This window comes from Mustela lutreola, chromosome 5, assembly GCF_030435805.1.
Source record: "Mustela lutreola isolate mMusLut2 chromosome 5, mMusLut2.pri, whole genome shotgun sequence".
Classification (NCBI taxonomy): Eukaryota; Metazoa; Chordata; class Mammalia; order Carnivora; family Mustelidae; genus Mustela; species Mustela lutreola.
In genome coordinates, this window is record NC_081294.1 from 75,779,958 (window position 1) to 75,798,989 (window position 19,032).

General features: G+C 42.4%; 1 protein-coding gene across 7 annotated transcripts in view; it reads right to left on the reverse strand.

The window, feature by feature from the left end:
* KLHL3 (kelch like family member 3) overlaps positions 1–19,032 on the reverse strand; it is a 312,385-nt gene that overhangs the window by 32,958 nt on the left and 260,395 nt on the right. For all 7 annotated transcript variants that reach the window (XM_059174657.1, XM_059174662.1, XM_059174656.1 and 4 more), the window contains 2 exons: positions 11,303–11,419; positions 548–697 (listed from right to left, as the gene is read on the reverse strand). In XM_059174657.1, the coding sequence (XP_059030640.1) occupies positions 548–697; positions 11,303–11,419 (267 nt within the window). The remainder of the gene's footprint in view (positions 1–547; positions 698–11,302; positions 11,420–19,032) is intronic.

Genomic DNA, 19,032 nt, shown 5'->3' on the forward strand with positions numbered 1-19,032 from the left:
GAATGCCAAACTGAGAAGGCCTTAGAAACCAGCTAGTGCAGGGGCTTTCATGCCGCAGATGAAGAACAGGAGAACCAGAGAGGGGAAGGGCCTTGCAAGGAACGGAAGCAGCCAGTACACATCTGTCGACCCTAAATGTTCAGGACTCAGCAGTGAAAGGAAAAAACCAGACTAGAACTACTCTGATGCAAATAAGGGCCCAGAAAGAGGACTGGCAGGACCATCACTAGGAGCCACCCAGCCACTCCTCTGCTTCCAAAAGAAACAGAACCTAGATCAAAGAAAGAGGTGAGAGGAAGAAGCTCTAAGTTATTCTCAAAACTCCCTGGTGACTCTGGAGGTTACCTGGAAATTCTTAGGAAAGGAAGACCATGGAAAAGAGAGGTACCAGCAAATTCAAAAGGAACCAGCAGACTCCATCTCTTAAGTCATAAGTGCAACCAAGAAGCAGGGCAGCCATGATGAGGAAAAACTTGAAGGCAGGAGCAGAAGGCCACTTGCCCAGAACACAGTCCCAGCAGCTGGCACTGGCTGGGCTGGGGCTTACCTTGGGAAGGCTGACTGGAGTCCTCGGCTTGGTCCTTGGGTTCTTAATCAAGAGCCTCTGATCCTGAGGGAGCAGATGGTATTTCATGGCCTCAATGAGGAAGTCCTTACAGGTGTTGTTATTCTTTATCAAAGCTTCTTCTTCAACTGTCTGGAGGTAACAACCCACAGGTAAGCCAGGAGCAGAGCCCAGCCTCATTCCCCAATCTGACCCCTCTCCCCTGGGTGAGTCATTCCTGTGTTCCCACACTCTTTTATCCCCCTACCACCTTATCTCAGACCCCAGTAGGAAGAGCACAGACCTACAACTGAGTGCCTACCTCCTGTATTTCAAGAGCACAGTGGAGTAAGTGGTTAAGTTCTGGCATCAAACAGACAGGGATATAACCTCACTGGCTAGGTCTGTCTGGTATGTTAGTTTGTAGGCTCAAATGGAATTATGCAAAACAAAGACAATTAACTGTCCTGAAGGCTTCATCCCACATTCCTCCTGGCTTAAGTGCTCTACAATGTTTAGGGCAAACGGTCAGACGTCTGAGAGGAGAGGGAGGGAAAGAGGAAGAGGGCAGGATCCCTCAGCCAACCTTTGGAGGCATGAAGTCAAACAAGGTGAGAGTCAAGAAGAACAGTTCATATCCATTTTCTTACAGTGAAGCCTGAGGGACAAAACTGGCCAACGAGGTGCTCTGTAACAGAGTGGTGATATCAGCGCAGAAAGAATGTCCTGCACAGAAGTCCCATCTACTGACTGCATCGTGGATCCTATCTATGCTGGACTATGGCTTCTTCACATACCACAGAGCTGTTGGCCTAAGCAGATGCTCAGCAAGTATAAGCCAAAATATCTCGTGACCAAGACCAAGGGTGAACCAATGCTGGTGCTCTGACACTCAAACCTCTGTCTTTTGGCCTAGGTCAGATTGTCGTGTGGTGTATCTGTAAGGGGTAGTTTGGTCTTTGGAGGTCACCTCACAGTTTCTTTGCTGGAGTATTTAGGAGCTAACAGGAGAGATCAGTTTCATTCAAGAGCTAACAAAGATGGAATGTCTCCTGGTTGGACAGCCCAGTGCTACACTCTGGGGAAAAAAAAAAAAAAAAAAAGATAAACAAGACAAGGTTTCTGACTTTGAGGCACTCAAGTCCAGTCAGAGAAGGAGAGGGGCCTCCCCACCTCAATCACCTCAGCCCTCAAGCTAGTCGTGCACAAGGCGTGACTAGCCTCACTGGTAACTAGGAACCGAAATATGGCCAGGCTATTACCTGCCGGGCAGCACTGGAGCTGGCAGGAAAAGAAGGACTGGCATGATTCAGCCTCTGTCAGCACTGGGCACCTCTTTTGCCAGAAGTGATCCTCAGGAACGCTCCATTTTGGGGGAATTTTTCCCCACTCGCCCTACCCCCACTGAGGGACTGACCCAGACTGAGACGAATTATAAGCTTTTAGGGTCAGTTAAAACAAATGTAAAAGGGTGATAGAGTATCTCTTTTCTTTTAAAGATTTTATTTATTCGAGAGAGAGGGAGAGAGAAAAAGAGAGAGAGCATGAACAAGTGGAAGAGCAGGGAGGGAGGGAGAGGGACGAGCAGACTCCTCACTCAGTGTGGAGCCTAACACAGGGCTCAGTCCCACAACCCTGAGATCATGACCTGAGCAGAAACCAAGAGTCAGAAACTCAACTGACTGAGCCACCCACGTGCCTCCGAGAGAAGATACCTCCCTAAGCTTGGATAGAAAGCGAAATGCATAAACAGTGGGGTGCCTGGGTGGCTCAGTGGGTTAAGCCTCTGCCTTCGGCTCAGATCATGATCTCAAGGAACTGGGATTGAGCCCCGCATTGGGCTCTCTGCTCTGCTTCCCCCTCTCTCTCTGCCTGCTTCTCTGCCTACTTATGATCTCTCTCTCTGTCAAATAAATAAATAAAATCTTTAAAAAAAAAAAAAAAGAAAGAAAGAAATGCATAAACAGCTACTTCTCCCAAGAATGCATTCCGCTTGAATGAAAAGATTCTCCAAAAAGTTAATGCTTCACCATACAGAGTTTCAATCTGGGGTGACAAGAAAGTTTTAAGAATGGGAGAGAGGAGTCAAGATGGCGGAGAAGTAGCAAGCTGAGACTGCTTCAGCTAGCCGGAGATCAGCTAGATAGCTTATCTAAAGATTGCAAACACCTGAAAATCCATCGGCAGATTGAAGAGAAGAAGAACAGCAATTCTGGAAACAGAAAAACAACCACTTTCTGAAAGGTAGGACCGGCGGAGAAGTGAATCCAAAGCGACGGGAAGATAGACCCCGGGGGGAGGGGCCGGCTCCCGGCAAGCGGCGGAGCAACCGCGCACAAAATCAGGACTTTTAAAAGTCTGTTCCGCTGAGGGACATCGCTCCAGAGGCTAAACCGGGGCGAAGCCCACGCGGGGTCAGCGTGGCCTCAGGTCCCGCAGGGTCACAGAAGGATCGGGGGTGTCTGAGTGTCGCAGAGCTTGCGGGTATTGGAACGGGAAAGCCGGCTACAGAGACAGAGCCGACAGTAAGCTCGCAGCTCCGTGTTACCTTGAACCGGTCGCAGGCTCGGTGAGCTCGGAGCGCGGCCGGAGGTCAGGCAGACGGGAGTAACTGGGTGCTGTTCTCTGAGGGCGCACTGAGGAGTGGGGCCCTGGGCTCTCGGCTCCTCCGGGCCGGAGACCAGGAGGCCGCCATTTGTATTCCCGTCCTCTGGAACTCTACGGAAAGCGCTCAGGGAACAAAAGCTCCTGAAAGCAAACCCGAGCGGATTACTCACCCCGGCCCCGGGTAAGGGCGGTGTAATTCCGCCTGGGGCAAAGACACTTGAGAATCACTACAACAGGCCCCTCCCCCAGAAGATCAACAAGAAATCCAGCCGAGACCAAGTTCACCTACCAAGGAGTGCGGTTTCAATACCAAGGAGAGCAGCAGAATTCCAGAGGAGGAGAAAGCCAAGCACGGAACTCATGGCTTTTTTCCTGTGATTTTTTTTTAGTCTTGCAGTTAATTTAATTTTTTCTTTTTCATTTTTTTTTTTTTCTCGCCTTCGGGTAAAATTTTTTTTTTTAACTGTTACCTTTTTCTTTTTTAACGATTTTTTACTAGTTTATCTAATATATATATATATATTTTTTTACATTTTTCTTAGGTGTTTTCTTTTTTTAAAAAAATTCTTTTCTTTTCTTTTCTTTTTTTTTTTTTTTTTTCTTTTTTCTTTCTTCCTTTTTGAACCTCTTTTTATCCCCTTTCTCCCCACTCACGATTTTGGATCTCTTCTAATTTGGCTAAAGCATATTTTCCTGGGGTTGTTGCCACCCTTTTAGTATTTTACTTGCCCCTTCATTTACTCTTATCTGGACAAAATGACAAGACGTAAAAATTCACCACAAAAAAAAGAACAAGAGGCAGTACCGAAGGCTAGGGACCTAATCAATACAGACATCGGTAATATGTCAGATCTAGAATTCAGAATGACAATTCTCAAGGTTCTAGCCGGGCTCGAAAAAGGCATGGAAGATATTAGAGAAACCCTCTCGAGAGATATAAAAGCCCTTTCTGGAGAAATAAAAGAACTAAAATCTAACCAAGTTGAAATCAAAAAAGCTATTAATGAGGTGCAATCAAAAATGGAGGCTCTCACTGCTAGGATAAATGAGGCAGAAGAAAGAATTAGTGATATAGAAGACCAAATGACAGAGAATAAAGAAGCTGATCAAAAGAGGGACAAACAGCTACTGGACCACGAGGGGAGAATTCGAGAAATAAGTGACACCATAAGACGAAACAACATTAGAATAATTGGGATTCCAGAAGAAGAAGAAAGTGAGAGGGGAGCAGAAGGTATACTGGAGAGAATTATTGGGGAGAATTTCCCCAATATGGCAAAGGGAACGAGCATCAAAATTCAGGAGGTTCAGAGAATGCCCCTCAAAATCAATAAGAATAGGCCCACACCCCGTCACCTAATAGTAAAATTTACAAGTCTCAATGACAAAGAGAAAATCCTGAAAGCAGCCCGGGAAAAGAAGTCTGTAACATACAATGGTAAAAATATTAGATTGGCAGCTGACTTATCCACAGAGACCTGGCAGGCCAGAAAGAGCTGGCATGATATTTTCAGAGCACTAAACGAGAAAAACATGCAGCCAAGAATACTATATCCAGCTAGGCTATCATTGAAAATAGAAGGAGAGATTAAAAGCTTCCAGGACAAACAACAACTGAAAGAATTTGCAAATACCAAACCAGCTCTACAGGAAATATTGAAAGGGGTCCTCTAAGCAAAGAGAGAGCCTACAAGTGGTAGATCAGAAAGGAACAGAGACCATATACAGTAACAGTCACCTTACAGGCAATACAATGGCACTAAATTCATATCTCTCAAAGGTTACCCTGAATGTGAATGGGCTAAATGCCCCTGTCAAAAGACACAGGGTATCAGAATGGATAAAAAAACAAAACCCATCTATATGTTGCCTCCAAGAAACACATTTTAAGCCCGAAGACACCTCCAGATTTAAAGTGAGGGGGTGGAAAAGAATTTACCATGCTAATGGACATCAGAAGAAAGCAGGAGTGGCAATCCTTATATCAGATCAATTAGATTTTAAGCCAAAGACTATAATAAGAGATGAGGAAGGACACTATATCATACTCAAAGGGTCTGTCCAACAAGAAGATTTAACAATTTTAAATATCTATGCCCCCAATGTGGGAGCAGCCAACTATATAAACCAATTAATAACAAAATCAAAGAAACACATCAACAATAATACAATAATAGTAGGGGACTTTAACACTCCCCTCACTGAAATGGACAGGTCATCCAAGCAAAAGATCAGCAAGGAAATAAAGGCCTTAAATGACACACTGGACCAGATGGACATCACAGATATATTCAGAACATTTCATCCCAAAGCAACAGAATACACATTCTTCTCTAGTGCACATGGAACATTCTCCAGAATAGATCACATCCTCGGTCCTAAATCAGGACTCAACCGGTATCAAAAGATTGGGATCATTCCCTGCATATTTTCAGACCACAATGCTCTAAAGCTAGAACTCAACCACAAAAGGAAGTTTGGAAAGAACCCAAATACATGGAGACTAAACAGTATCCTTCTAAAGAATGAATGGGTCAACCAGGAAATTAAAGAAGAATTGAAAAAAATCATGGAAACAAATGATAATGAAAATACAACGGTTCAAAATCTGTGGGACACAACAAAGGCAGTCCTGAGAGGAAAATATATAGCGGTACAAGCCTTTCTCAAGAAACAAGAAAGGTCTCAGGTACACAACCTAACCCTACACCTAAAGGAGCTGGAGAAAGAACAAGAAAGAAACCCTAAGCCCAGCAGGAGAAGAGAAATCATAAAGATCAGAGCAGAAATCAATGAAATAGAAACCAAAAAAACAATAGAACAAATCAACGAAACTAGGAGCTGGTTCTTTGAAAGAATTAATAAAATTGATAAACCCCTGGCCCGACTTATCAAAAAGAAAAGAGAAAGGACCCAAATAAATAAAATCATGAATGAAAGAGGAGAGATCACAACTAACACCAAGGAAATACAAACTATTATAAGAACATACTATGAGCAACTCTACGGCAATAAATTTGACAATCTGGAAGAAATGGATGCATTCCTAGAAACATATAAACTACCACAACTGAACCATGAAGAAATAGAAAGCCTGAACAGACCCATAACCAGTAAGGAGATTGAAACAGTCATTAAAAATCTCCAAACAAACAAAAGCCCAGGGCCAGACGGCTTCCCGGGGGAATTCTACCAAACATTTAAAGAAGAACTAATTCCTATTCTCCTGAAACTGTTCCAAAAAATAGAAATGGAAGGAAAACTTCCAAACTCATTTTATGAGGCCAGCATCACCTTGATCCCAAAACCAGACAAGGATCCCACCAAAAAAGAGAGCTATAGACCGATATCCTTGATGAACACAGATGCGAAAATACTCAACAAAATACTAGCCAATAGGATTCAACAGTACATTAAAAAGATTATTCACCACGACCAAGTGGGATTTATTCCAGGGCTGCAAGGTTGGTTCAACATCCGCAAATCAGTCAATGTGATACAACACATCAATAAAAGTAAGAACAAGAACCATATGATACTCTCAATAGATGCTGAAAAAGCATTTGACAAAGTACAACATCCCTTCCTGATCAAAACTCTTCAAAGTGTAGGGATAGAGGGCACATACCTCAATATCATCAAAGCCATCTATGAAAAACCCACCGCAAATATCATTGTCAATGGAGAAAAACTGAAAGCTTTTCCGCTAAGGTCAGGAACACGGCAGGGATGTCCATTATCACCACTGCTATTCAACATCGTACTAGAGGTCCTAGCCTCAGCAATCAGACAACAAAAGGAAATTAAAGGCATCCAAATCGGCAAAGAAGAAGTCAAATTATCACTCTTCGCAGATGATATGATACTATATGTGGAAAACCCAAAAGACTCCACTCCAAAACTGCTAGAACTTATACAGGAATTCAGTAAAGTGTCAGGATATAAAATCAATGCACAGAAATCAGTTGCATTTCTCTACACCAACAGCAAGACAGAAGAAAGAGATATTAAGGAGTCAATCCCATTTACAATTGCATCCAAAACCATAAGATACCTAGGAATAAACCTAACCAAAGAGACACAGAATCTATACTCAGAAAACTATAAAGTACTCATGAAAGAAATTGAGGAAGACACAAAGAAATGGAAAAATGTTCCATGCTCCTGGATTGGAAGAATAAATATTGTGAAAATGTCTATGCTACCTAAAGCAATCTACACATTTAATGCAATTCCTATCAAAGTACCATCCATCTTTTTCAAAGAAATGGAACAAATAATTCTAAAATTTATATGGAACCAGAAAAGATCTCGAATAGCCAAAGGGATATTGAAAAAGAAAGCCAACGTTGGTGGCATCACAATTCCGGACTTCAAGCTCTATTACAAAGCTGTCATCATCAAGACAGCATGGTACTGGCACAAAAACAGACACATAGATCAATGGAACAGAATAGAGAGCCCAGAAATAGACCCTCAACTCTATGGTCAACTAATCTTCGACAAAGCAGGAAAGAATGTCCAATGGAAAAAAGACAGCCTTTTCAATAAATGGTGCTGGGAAAATTGGACAGCCACATGCAGAAAAATGAAATTGGACCATTTCCTTACACCACACACAAAAATAGACTCAAAATGGATGAAGGACCTCAATGTACGAAAGGAATCCATCAAAATCCTTGAGGAGAACACGGGCAGCAACCTCTTCGACCTCTGCCGCAGCAACATCTTCCTAGGAACAACGCAAAAGGCAAGGGAAGCAAGGGAAAAAATGAACTACTGGGATTTCATCAAGATCAAAAGCTTTTGCACAGCAAAGGAAACAGTTAACAAAATCAAAAGACAACTGACAGAATGGGAGAAGATATTTGCAAACGACATATCAGATAAAGGACTAGTGTCCAGAATCTATAAAGAACTTAGCAAACTCAACACCCAAAGAACAAATAATCCAATCAAGAAATGGGCAGAAGACATGAACAGACATTTCTGCAAAGAAGACATCCAGATGGCGAACAGACACATGAAAAAGTGCTCCATATCACTCGGCATCAGGGAAATACAAATCAAAACCACAATGAGATATCACCTCACACCAGTCAGAATGGCTAAAATCAACAAGTCAGGAAATGACAGATGCTGGCGAGGATGCGGAGAAAGGGGAACCCTCCTACACTGTTGGTGGGAATGCAAGCTGGTGCAGCCACTCTGGAAAACAGCATGGAGGTTCCTCAAAATGTTGAAAATAGAACTGCCCTATGACCCAGCAATTGCACTATTGGGTATTTACCCTAAAGATACAAATGTAGTGATCCAAAGGGACACATGCACCCGAATGTTTATAGCAGCAATGTCCACAATAGCCAAACTATGGAAAGAACCTAGATGTCCATCAACAGATGAATGGATCAAGAAGATGTGGTATATATACACAATGGAATACTATGCAGCCATCAAAAGAAATGAAATCTTGCCATTTGCAACAATGTGGATGGAACTAGAGCGTATCATGCTTAGCGAAATAAGTCAAGCAGAGAAAGACAACTATCATATGATCTCCCTGATATGAGGAAGTGGTGATGCAACATGGAGGCTTAAGTGGGTAGAAGAATAAATGAAACAAGATGGGATTGGGAGGGAGACAAACCATAAGTGACTCTTAATCTCACAAAACAAACTAAGGGTTGCCGGGGGGAGGGGGTTGGGGAGAAGGGGGTGGGATTATGGACATTGGGAAGGGTATGTGTTTTGGTGAGTGCTGTGAAGTGTGTAAACCTGGTGATTCACAGACCTGGGGATAAAAATATATGCTTATAAAAAATAAAAAATTAAAAAAAAAATAAAAATAAAAAAATAAAATAAAATAAAAAAAAAAGAAAGTTTTAAGAATGGATATACTGATGGTTGTACAGCATGACAAATACAATTAGTACACTGAATTTACACTTTAAAATGGTCAAAATGATGAAGCATATATATATATGTATATATATGCATATATGTGTATATGCATATATATACATATATATATCACAATTTTAAAAAGTTTTTAGATGTAACATGTTACACACTTCTACATATCTAAATATTTCAAAATATTTAGTAAAGCCTAATAAGTGTTAGTGGATAAAAACAAACAAACAAACAAACAAAAACACCTTCCCCAGAAATCAGTGTTGGTGCAGGTCTGCCCAGGGCTCTCCCTGTGTCCTCCCTGACCAAAATTGACCACCTGCAGCAGGTTATACTGGCCTGAAGTTTCAAGGTCAAATGAGTGTTAATGAAACATCCTTTTCCAGAGGTTCTAAAAGGAGTACTTTGGAAAGGTGGTGGGAGGGTCCCACACAACAGTGCTCATGCCCATTGCTTCTGACCCCCTTCTTCTCCAGATCTAAACCCTACTTTGCCATCTTAACCTAAGAACTATTTTCTAGAATCTTTAAGTTTCAGTGGTGGACAGATGGAGGTCATGACCAAGGGTTTCTAATGTCTCTTCAGTTTTCCCTGGAACTCAGGTCCACAGATAACCCTTCCTGTGGAAGTGATGCTGTGCGGGAGGCCAGACGTCTACCTCTGCCTTTGGTCAGTTTCTCACAAGACAGGAGGTTTGATTCTGACCCTGGGAGCTCAGGCCAGTTCAGTCCCTCTGCTTAGGAAACCTTTCCTACAGGAAGGAGATGCTGCCACCAGGGGGCAGTGGTACAATCCAAAGTGTAAAACACAGGGTCCATAGAAGGACTGGGGCTAGTGTATGCCTCAGCACCTGGAATAGGACAGAGGTTCAGAGATTCAGAGGACATCTCACTGACCCATTAGACCAAGATTAATAATTAATAATGTTGATCCATTAGGTCAACAGCGTCCCAAGATGATGATTTTACAAGCATTTGTGAGGATACCCTACTCTCCCGCTACTCCCAGTAGCATCTGTGGTCATCACGTTGATAGACATATCAGCTAGCATTCACTCACAGTGTTGCAGTCTTTATGTGGATTATCTCATTCTATCCCCAAACAATCCTATAAGGGCAGGTGCTATTTTTACCAGATGAGAAGACTGAGATTGAGAAAGGTTGAGCGCTTGCCCAGTGTTAGATGCCTGGAAAGTGACAGAGCTAGGCCACTGGGTTGCTAAATTAGATCTCTCTTATCCTTGCTTCACACCTTCCATTTCCTCCAGAAACTTTCTGGAAACACAAGAGGGTTGGCCTACTGCCTTGGTGTTTTGTTTTGTTCATATATTTAAGTTTCACCCTCTGCCCACTTGCAAGATTATCTAAAGCCAATAGACCAAAAGAACAGAGAGTATTAAAGGTGACAGCCCTCCTGGTGAAAGGCAGGGGCTTCTGGGTCAACAGATGTGGATTTGAATCCACAAATAATTCTGCCAAATAATTCTCGGCCTCCATAAACCTCAAGACCCAGACCTATAAAAAAAGGGTTATTTAACTTTGCCTCAGAGGGTTATTACAAGGATTAAATATGTGACACTGCAGGGCCCCCTCCATAATTCTTCATTTTTCTTTCATCCTCAGAGGAAGTAGAAGCAATATGTATCCCATGCACCTGTGAGGAGCTGGTTTTTGCAGTTCCGAACTGGGCTCCAAGATGCCTACCGTGAAGGTAAAGAGAACACAGCAACATGGAAATGACCCTTCTTGCTTAGGTCCACTACAGTAAAAGTGGCTGACTTCCAGAGAATATTTCTTATGCCCAGCTCCATGCTAAACACCTGACTTGCATATTTATAACTCCTCTGGTCCTCACAACAGTCCTGCAGAGTTCTCGTATAATATCCCTTCTATCAAAGAAGAAACTAAGGCTTGAAGAGTTAAATAAAAACTCAAAGCTAACAAATAGTGGAGCAAGAACTAAACCCTAAGTGTCTTATTCTCAAACCTATACTCTTAAACCTCACTCTACCATCTGATAGAACATTGCATGTCAACTATACTTCAGTAATAAAAATTTAAAAAAAAAAAAAAGACCTTTAGACTGCCATGATTCCCCTTAGGCCAGTGGGTTGGTGCTCTCAACCTGTACAAAAGACCCATAAAACTCCTCAACTGCCCTATACAACCAGGCTGCCCACTGCTATTCCATGAAGCCTAGAGAAGCAGGAAACCTCTTGGTTCTTCACACAGCACTCACCTGGACCAGGTAATCCCTTGGTAAGAGGGGAAGACGAACATGTTCCATCAGTTTTGCCATGTGCTCTAAACGGGTTTCTTTCTCATAATTGATCCATGAAATCACAGCTTCAAATACCTACAAAGAAAACCAACACAGGTAACTGTAACAGAGAGAAGAACTTCCAAACAATTTCCTCATTCCGGGGGGTGGGGGGTGGGGGAGTCCAATGTCCAAATCATCCACAAAGGTGGTTAACCTAATGTTTACAAAAAACAAAAAATGGAAAGAATTTGTCTTTTACCTGACGTCAGAGTGATATCACACACACACACACACACACACACACACACACACACACAGGTTATAATAAAACTGCGCCCCCAAACACAGAATCACCAAGGTTCGCAGCAAAATAAATGTCAGGTCTCATGGTTATTTAAAGATAGAAATACAAAGCAGGGACTCTGAACCAAATTTTATAAAGATTAAGCAGAAGACCAGAAGCCTTGGGAGCAAGCCTACCACGCCCCTCACCCCCCACATCCCTCACCCCCCCACATCCCTCTCCTCATTCATGTCCCAAGTACAGCTAATGCAGAATCAAGAGAGTAAGAATATCATCTGCCCAAAAGCTGGCTGTGAAATGGTGAGTATGTCAGCAAATAACAGAGAATTTCTCTGTCAAAAATTTCACCTTGGCTTAACCTCTCCCTTGAGAGATTTCATTTCTCTACAAATGAAAATTGGGCTTGGAACCAAAAAGTAGGCTCTCGGGTTTGGATCTCCACTATGCTTAAGAAGAAGCCCACTGTCTGCCACCATATACACACAGACGGATAAAATTCAATGTTGATAAGGGTGCAGGGAAGCCGGCACTATTTCTGGAAACTTAATTAACACAGCTTTTCAAGAGAGGAGGGAAGAATTTGGCAATATCAATCAAATATGTCAATGTGCACATTCTTTGACCTAGAAATACCACTTCTAGGATCTAGCCTACAAAAATACTCAAAAAGGTGGTGCTCACAAAAGAATTTGCATGCCAGGATGTTTGCTGCAGCATTTTTGTAAAAAATAGAAAGGGAAACTACCTAATAGTGACTATGGGAGAAATTATTTAACTACTGTGCGTACTATGGGATATTTTCAGTGGGTGGAAAGACTAAAACAAAACAACTTCTTGTGCCAGAAACCAAGAAAGTACCCAAAGATTAAGATGGACCCAGAGCCAACAGGTAGGGCTTTCGTTGCCAATATCTGGGACAAAACATCAAAGAGAATAATGACAAAATCAGGTTAGTGCTTCTTGGTGAAGTGGGTTGGGAGAATGGGGAAGTGACAAAGGAAACTTTTTGGGGGAATGGATATGATCTAGATCTTGACAAGGTGGAAGTTACATGTACACATGCATTTGTGAAACTGATTAGTCTGTACACATATTATCTGTACGTTTCATGGTGCCCAACTCATAACTCAGTGTAAAACATTCTCAGAGGGGCATCTGGCTGGCTCAGTTGGTAGAGCATGTGACTCTTGATCGCAGGATTGTGAGTTCCAGCCCCACACTGAACATGGAACCTACTTAAAAAATTAAATAAAATGAAACATTCTCAGAATGAAAGAAAAACACAGTAATGGATCATAACACGATGAACAAAAAAGAATCCATGAATCCAGAGGATACATTTAAAAATGTGCAAAGGGCTCTTCTTCACAGACAAATACCAGCCAATAAAGGTAGAGGGAATGATAGCAAAAAAATACCATTTGCAACCATCAATACAATAACTCATTCAGAAAAATTCATCAGGGGATGCTCAAATCACTGCATGAAAATTGGCCGGGGAACAGGATAGTTTTCAAAGTATCACGTCGTGGATAACTTACTAACTACATGGTGGCAGGGACAGCCACTAATGTGGAAATCTGACAGATACCACCTTGAGCAAGTGACCTAAGTTAGCACCACCAATAACAGAACAAACTAATCTTCCCGATCTTGACTTAATGGGAAAGGACACAGCATCCCCTAAAGTACTTTCTTCCTAAAATGTTTAACCCCGATCTTATACTAAGGAAATAATCAGATAACTCCATCTTTAGAACAATCTGCAATTCTGCAAGATTGCTGGCCTGAATTCTTCAAACCATTAATATTATAAGAGACCAAAAAAAAAAAAAAAAAAAAAAAAGAGCAGAGAGATAGTTCTAGATTAAGGGGATTTAGAGACATGGGAACTAAATGCAATGTATGATCCTTCACTGGACCATGGGTTTAAAAGAAACAGCCATAAAGGACTGTTTTGAGACTATTAGGAATTTTGAATGCTGACTGTGTATTAGCTAATATCATTTGTATTAGCATTAAGTTTCTTTGGTATGAGAATGGTTTTATGGCTTAAAAAAATAATTTCCTTGTTCTTAGGAGGTACATACTCAAATACTAGGGATGAAGTGTTATCACATCTCCAATTTACTGTCAAATGGTTCAGCAAAATAAAACTTCAAATACGTGGAGAGAGAAATAAGGCAAATGAAGCACATGTTAACTGGTGAATCTAGGTTAAGAGTATATGAATGTGCATGCTTTCAAACTTTAATGTAGGCTTGAAATTTTTCAAAATGAAAACCAGAGAGAAGATGAAAAGAAATTCTAAGAAAAGGAAAACATGACAACAAAATTTACAATGTGGTGTAAAGTCGAAATGAAAGCTAACTCCCAGGGGTTGGGAAAAAAATCTCTACAATTTTTCTAACCTTAAAAATAGTTTTGTGTGTATTGATATGTTAATGATGCTTTGGCCCTATTTCCTAAACATAAACTTAAGTCAGGCTGGGTATACTCAAAATAGGAAAAGAATCAACCAGAAAGGGAAGAGAAAAGAATGGAATGGAACAGAAAGAAAGGAGCACTATCCCTGGACCGTTCGCTCTCAGTTCTGTAAAAAATAACCTCTATATGCACAGACATAAACATTCACATGCCATGGAAATCCTTGCTGTCTGGTTTTGTTTTGTGGGTTTTTTTTTTAATTATTCACCCCCCCCTAGAGCTTTATCCCTCACCCTCACAGCAGCAGTTTGTGAATCATTACTGTTGCTTCTACCAGCCTTGCAGATCTGTGAGAACACAGACCTGGTCTTATTTAATGGCAAATAATACATACGCAAAGATTCTTTTAATGAATGAATGGACACATGAGTTCAGAATAAACACATAGGGAGGCAGTGGAAGCTGTCTGGGCTGGGGTAAAGGGGACTGGAATCAAAGCAGGAACCAAAGGAAGAGGGAGAAGTGAGACCATGCTGGATTAGGTGGTGGGCAACCACAGTCCGGTTCTGCCTCGCAATCCAACTTTCTTCTGCTCAAATTTACTGGACCAGGAGCTCCTGCAAGCCACCTAGCACAATGCTGGACACAGAGCAGGCGGCCAGGTGACAAATCTCTGCTGAAGAATGAACTGCAAGTCCTCAAGGAGGTGAGATTTCCTGCTGATGCCCTTCCCCATCAACCAGCTTCATCTTCATCTTTGTTATAAAAGCTAAAAAGAAAGCTGAGTCTAATAAAGTCGATATTTAACCTTATCTTTATTTTTGGCCTGACTTGCCTAGCTGGTTCCGCTCAGTTGCACCGTCTACCTACTCAGCTGTGAAAGCCACAGTTCTCGCCAACCACGGTGACCTTCTCAGCAGCTAGAGAAGGCCACGTGTTTTCTTGAGGTTCCTTACTTAGAAAATAAACGAGTCAATAAACCTTCAACTAGCTCTAGCCTTTAGTGTGCCTAAAATGGTTCCCAAGAGTGCCTCCCGTGAAGGGACCGGCCAATGCGATGGGGGCAGCGTGTAACAGCAGCAGGAGACAGTGTTTACCACACGCCCAGCCCAGCACCATGCTCTTCGCTCTTTGGGGACACTGGCAGCCTGGACTCCCGGGAGAGCCCAGGGAACAAATCCTCTGAACGCACATTAAATGACTCTCCCAAGCCCAGAGCCACAAATTAGCAGGGATGGGGTCCCCCCCAGACCCAACACCAGCCCTCACGCTCTTACCCATGGCTCTCGGCTGCCTGTCAGGGCCTATGGCAGTGGCTGGCCAACTACAGCCCACAGGCCACATTCAGCTGCCACTTGTTTTCATAAATAAAATTTTACTGGAACATAGCCACAATCACTCATTTACATATTGTCTGGGGCTGCTTTCATGTTCTAACAGTGGCACTGATTCGAGACTCTCTGGCCTGCAAAGCCTAAAATGTTTACTCTCTGGTGCTTTAGAGGAAAAGGGTATCAACTCTGGGTCTATGAAATCCAAGCAGAAACCCTGTGGCTCTGATCACAGGGCAGGGTGATATCTACTCAGATGAAAACACCTTTTGTGGATCCCATGAGGAAATCAGCTTCCACGAGGCACATTGAGGGTTTTACTTTTCAACAAAGAAAGAGCATCATTTCCTCTCCGCTTTATATTCCAAAACCAATCTCTTGAGTACTACAAGGTAGCTAGGTGCATAAAGGGTGGAGAAAACTGAACTTTATAGCTTCTGGCTCCCCGCGCTTCTGCTTCTGATGTAAGCAGAAGCCTGGGCCAGGACCCCCAGATGAAGCTGACCCCCTCCACCCTCCCTACCTCCAGTGAGTTAGGTACCCACGCCCCATTGTACCTGCACCCAGGGAGGGGAGTGCAGAGCACTGGGGCACTTACATCTGCTTTCAAAACTGTTCAGAAAATCAAGAAGCAGGGTCATATGTTAAAAATAGGCAGGGTGATGTCTTGGCAAGGGAAAAGGTCCAGTTGAGGGTGATTCGCGGCAAAGCATAGGATGGAGGAAAAGAAGCCAGTTTTGACAAGATCAGGGGAAAAACTAGGTTCCTGCACATGGACTTAATTTGTTACTCACGATCTGAGAAAGGCTAATTTTACCAAGAGATGCAATGCTATGCATTTTACATGCATGATCTCCTTTAATCCACACAAAATTCTGTGACGTAGATATCAGTGTTCACATTTTACAGATGAGGAAACAGCCCCAAAAGGTTAGTGTCCAAGGTCATGCTGTCAAGAAGTAGTGCATCTGAGATGTGAACTCACCCCTAACTCTGAAAACTCAAGTTCTAACATTATGCAATATTGTATCTCAGAGGCACAATTAGTTAGAAAAACTGCGCAGACCACTGAATTGGGGAACTAGTTTCCTAAACCCGTAATCATAAGTATACCCACCATGTGGTCTTAGGATACTCCCCCACCCAGATACTCTTTTGTTTCCCAGGGATTGAGCCAATAGCTTTTGCTTAATTCACGGACATGAATTTCAATCAAGAAGACAACACTACTAGGGCACCTGGGTTGCGCATCACTTAAACATCTGCCTTTCCGTTCAGGTCAAGATCCCAGGGTCCTGGGATCAAGTCCTGAATCAGGATCTCTGCTTAGCGGGAAGTCTGCTCTTCTCTCTCTCGCTCGCTACTCCTCCCCCCTGCCCATGCTCTCTCTCACTCACACTCTCTCTCTTTCTCAAATAAATAAATAAAATTTTTTTAAATTAAAAAAAAAAAAAAAGACAGCACTACTATACACAAGAATAAGTCTGTCAGATTTGTGTTGTTTCTTCAACTGAAGTTTAACAGGACTTCAATGCACCAGACCCCCACCTTGCTGTCCCACACCACACGGCCATTGGGAGCAGCAGTATGCTGGAGCTGGAGCTCATCATGCCATGTTTCTTCCCATCTTGGTGTTTAGTGACATTACACTGGTAGTTTGAAATCAGCTGTCGTGGAAATATTTACACCATGGAAATAAGCAAATGAACCAGCAAACAAATCAGGGCTTTCAGAATTTTTTTGCAGAGCCTGTTGTTAAACATATACCAGCATTAACACTGGTTAGACTTCCTGGGTTGAAGGCTCCCTAGACTCTAGAAAACCAACTCAGTTGCACTCATCTTTCTGACAGTCCCATCATCATAAGGTTTTATAGGGCACTTAGCAGTTCCTTCTTGTAGTTACTTCATCTCAGACCCACAAGGGCCCTGGGAACATCAAGAGTCACTCATGTAAGAGAAAAGCGAGGTAGACAGTGGGGAAGTGGTCTGCCCAAACATTACCCAGCTAATTGGGAATGAAGAAGCAATGAGAAGCCCTAGCTTTCAATCCACACTTTGTCCATAGTACATTTCATAGTTTGTAGCTATATATTTATTTCTGTACATTTTTTATAAACTCTATCTCCCTCCATGGAGCACTGGGTGTGGTGCATAAACAATGAATACTGGAACACTGAAAAAATTTTAAATGATAATAATAAAAAACTAATTACATTAAAAAAAAAATCTATCTCCCTCATGTGATTTTAAGTTCCACAAAGGCAGGGGTTTTATGTTGATCTGTTTACCAATGTCTCTCATGTGAATAACACACTATCTGCCACATAGACAGCACTCAATAAATATTTACTGAGAGAATGAATAAGCTAGTGCTGTGGGTAATACCTGAGCCACAAGCACTCTTCCTACGACAGCATATTGACAAATATGTGACTTCATATAAACAATAAAAATGATGACGAATAAAAGAGGGATATTGCCTTGCCTGGAAATTGTTCAGCTTTCCACTACTACCTATAGCCAAGATAAAGACATGCAATCTGATTCTGCAAAGGAGAAGGACTGGAGCACAGTGGTTTGCGAGGAATGCCTACAAGCTGGAAGACAAGTTCACGTGGTGCCAATCCTACAAAGGAATGGAGCATGACACAGGGATGGAGAATGCCTTGCAGTCAATATGGTGGGTGGAGCAGAGTTGGAAGGAATCGTCCCCTGGAGCTCCAAACACATGAAAGTGTGTCAGACATGAGACCTTCTCACACCCATTGCAGTTTGACTGCACACTGTGAGATACACACTGACCTAGAGAAGAAAGTCCTCACCCCCTAACCTATTCTATTTCCAGCCCCATCTCCCACGACCCCCACCAAAGACCCTGGACTCTCATCACATCAGTTACCATTCCCCCAAGTAGAATAAGGTATTCCAAACATCCATGTCTGGATTCCTACATCCCTTTCAACCTGAATGGCTTCCCAAATCCTACTCTTAGTCTCCACATTTTAGCTCAAATATTCCCTTTCTTTGGAGGTCTTCCCCATCTAACAATTTGGAATAAAACACTCCAGGGCACTTTCCTTGACCTTTGACCATAAGCAACTACTTCTCTCAGCCACATAAGGTACATGTTTCGTATCCAGATTGCAAGTTCTAAGAGTGCTAAGTGTCACTCACCCCAGTCTCCCTGTCAGAGTGGGCATGTGTTCATAGCAAGCGGAGGCCCAGTAGGCAGACATGTCAGCTTCAAATCATAAAGCTACTTATTGTCAACAGGCCTTAGTTTCCTCCTCTGCAGAATGGGAACAATAATCTCTGACTTGGGAGTCTGTGTGAGAAGTAGAAATGATGCGCTGGGCCAAAGAAGTCACACAGACGGTATACACACATCAGCATTCCATTTACATAAAGTTCAAAAAACAGCAAAACTGATCCATGAGAAGTCAGAATGGTAATTATGCTTCTCGGGGTGGTTGGCAGTGACAGAAAGGGACTTCCGGGGTTCTGTTACCAAATCTGTGAGCTAGTTCGGTGGCTATTTCACTTTGTTCATGTCCCTGTGCACTGACCTCAATACAAATGTCACTTTGGGGGAAAAAAAAATGCTGTGTGAAATGCAGGTGGGGAATGGTAGACCATCAAGGT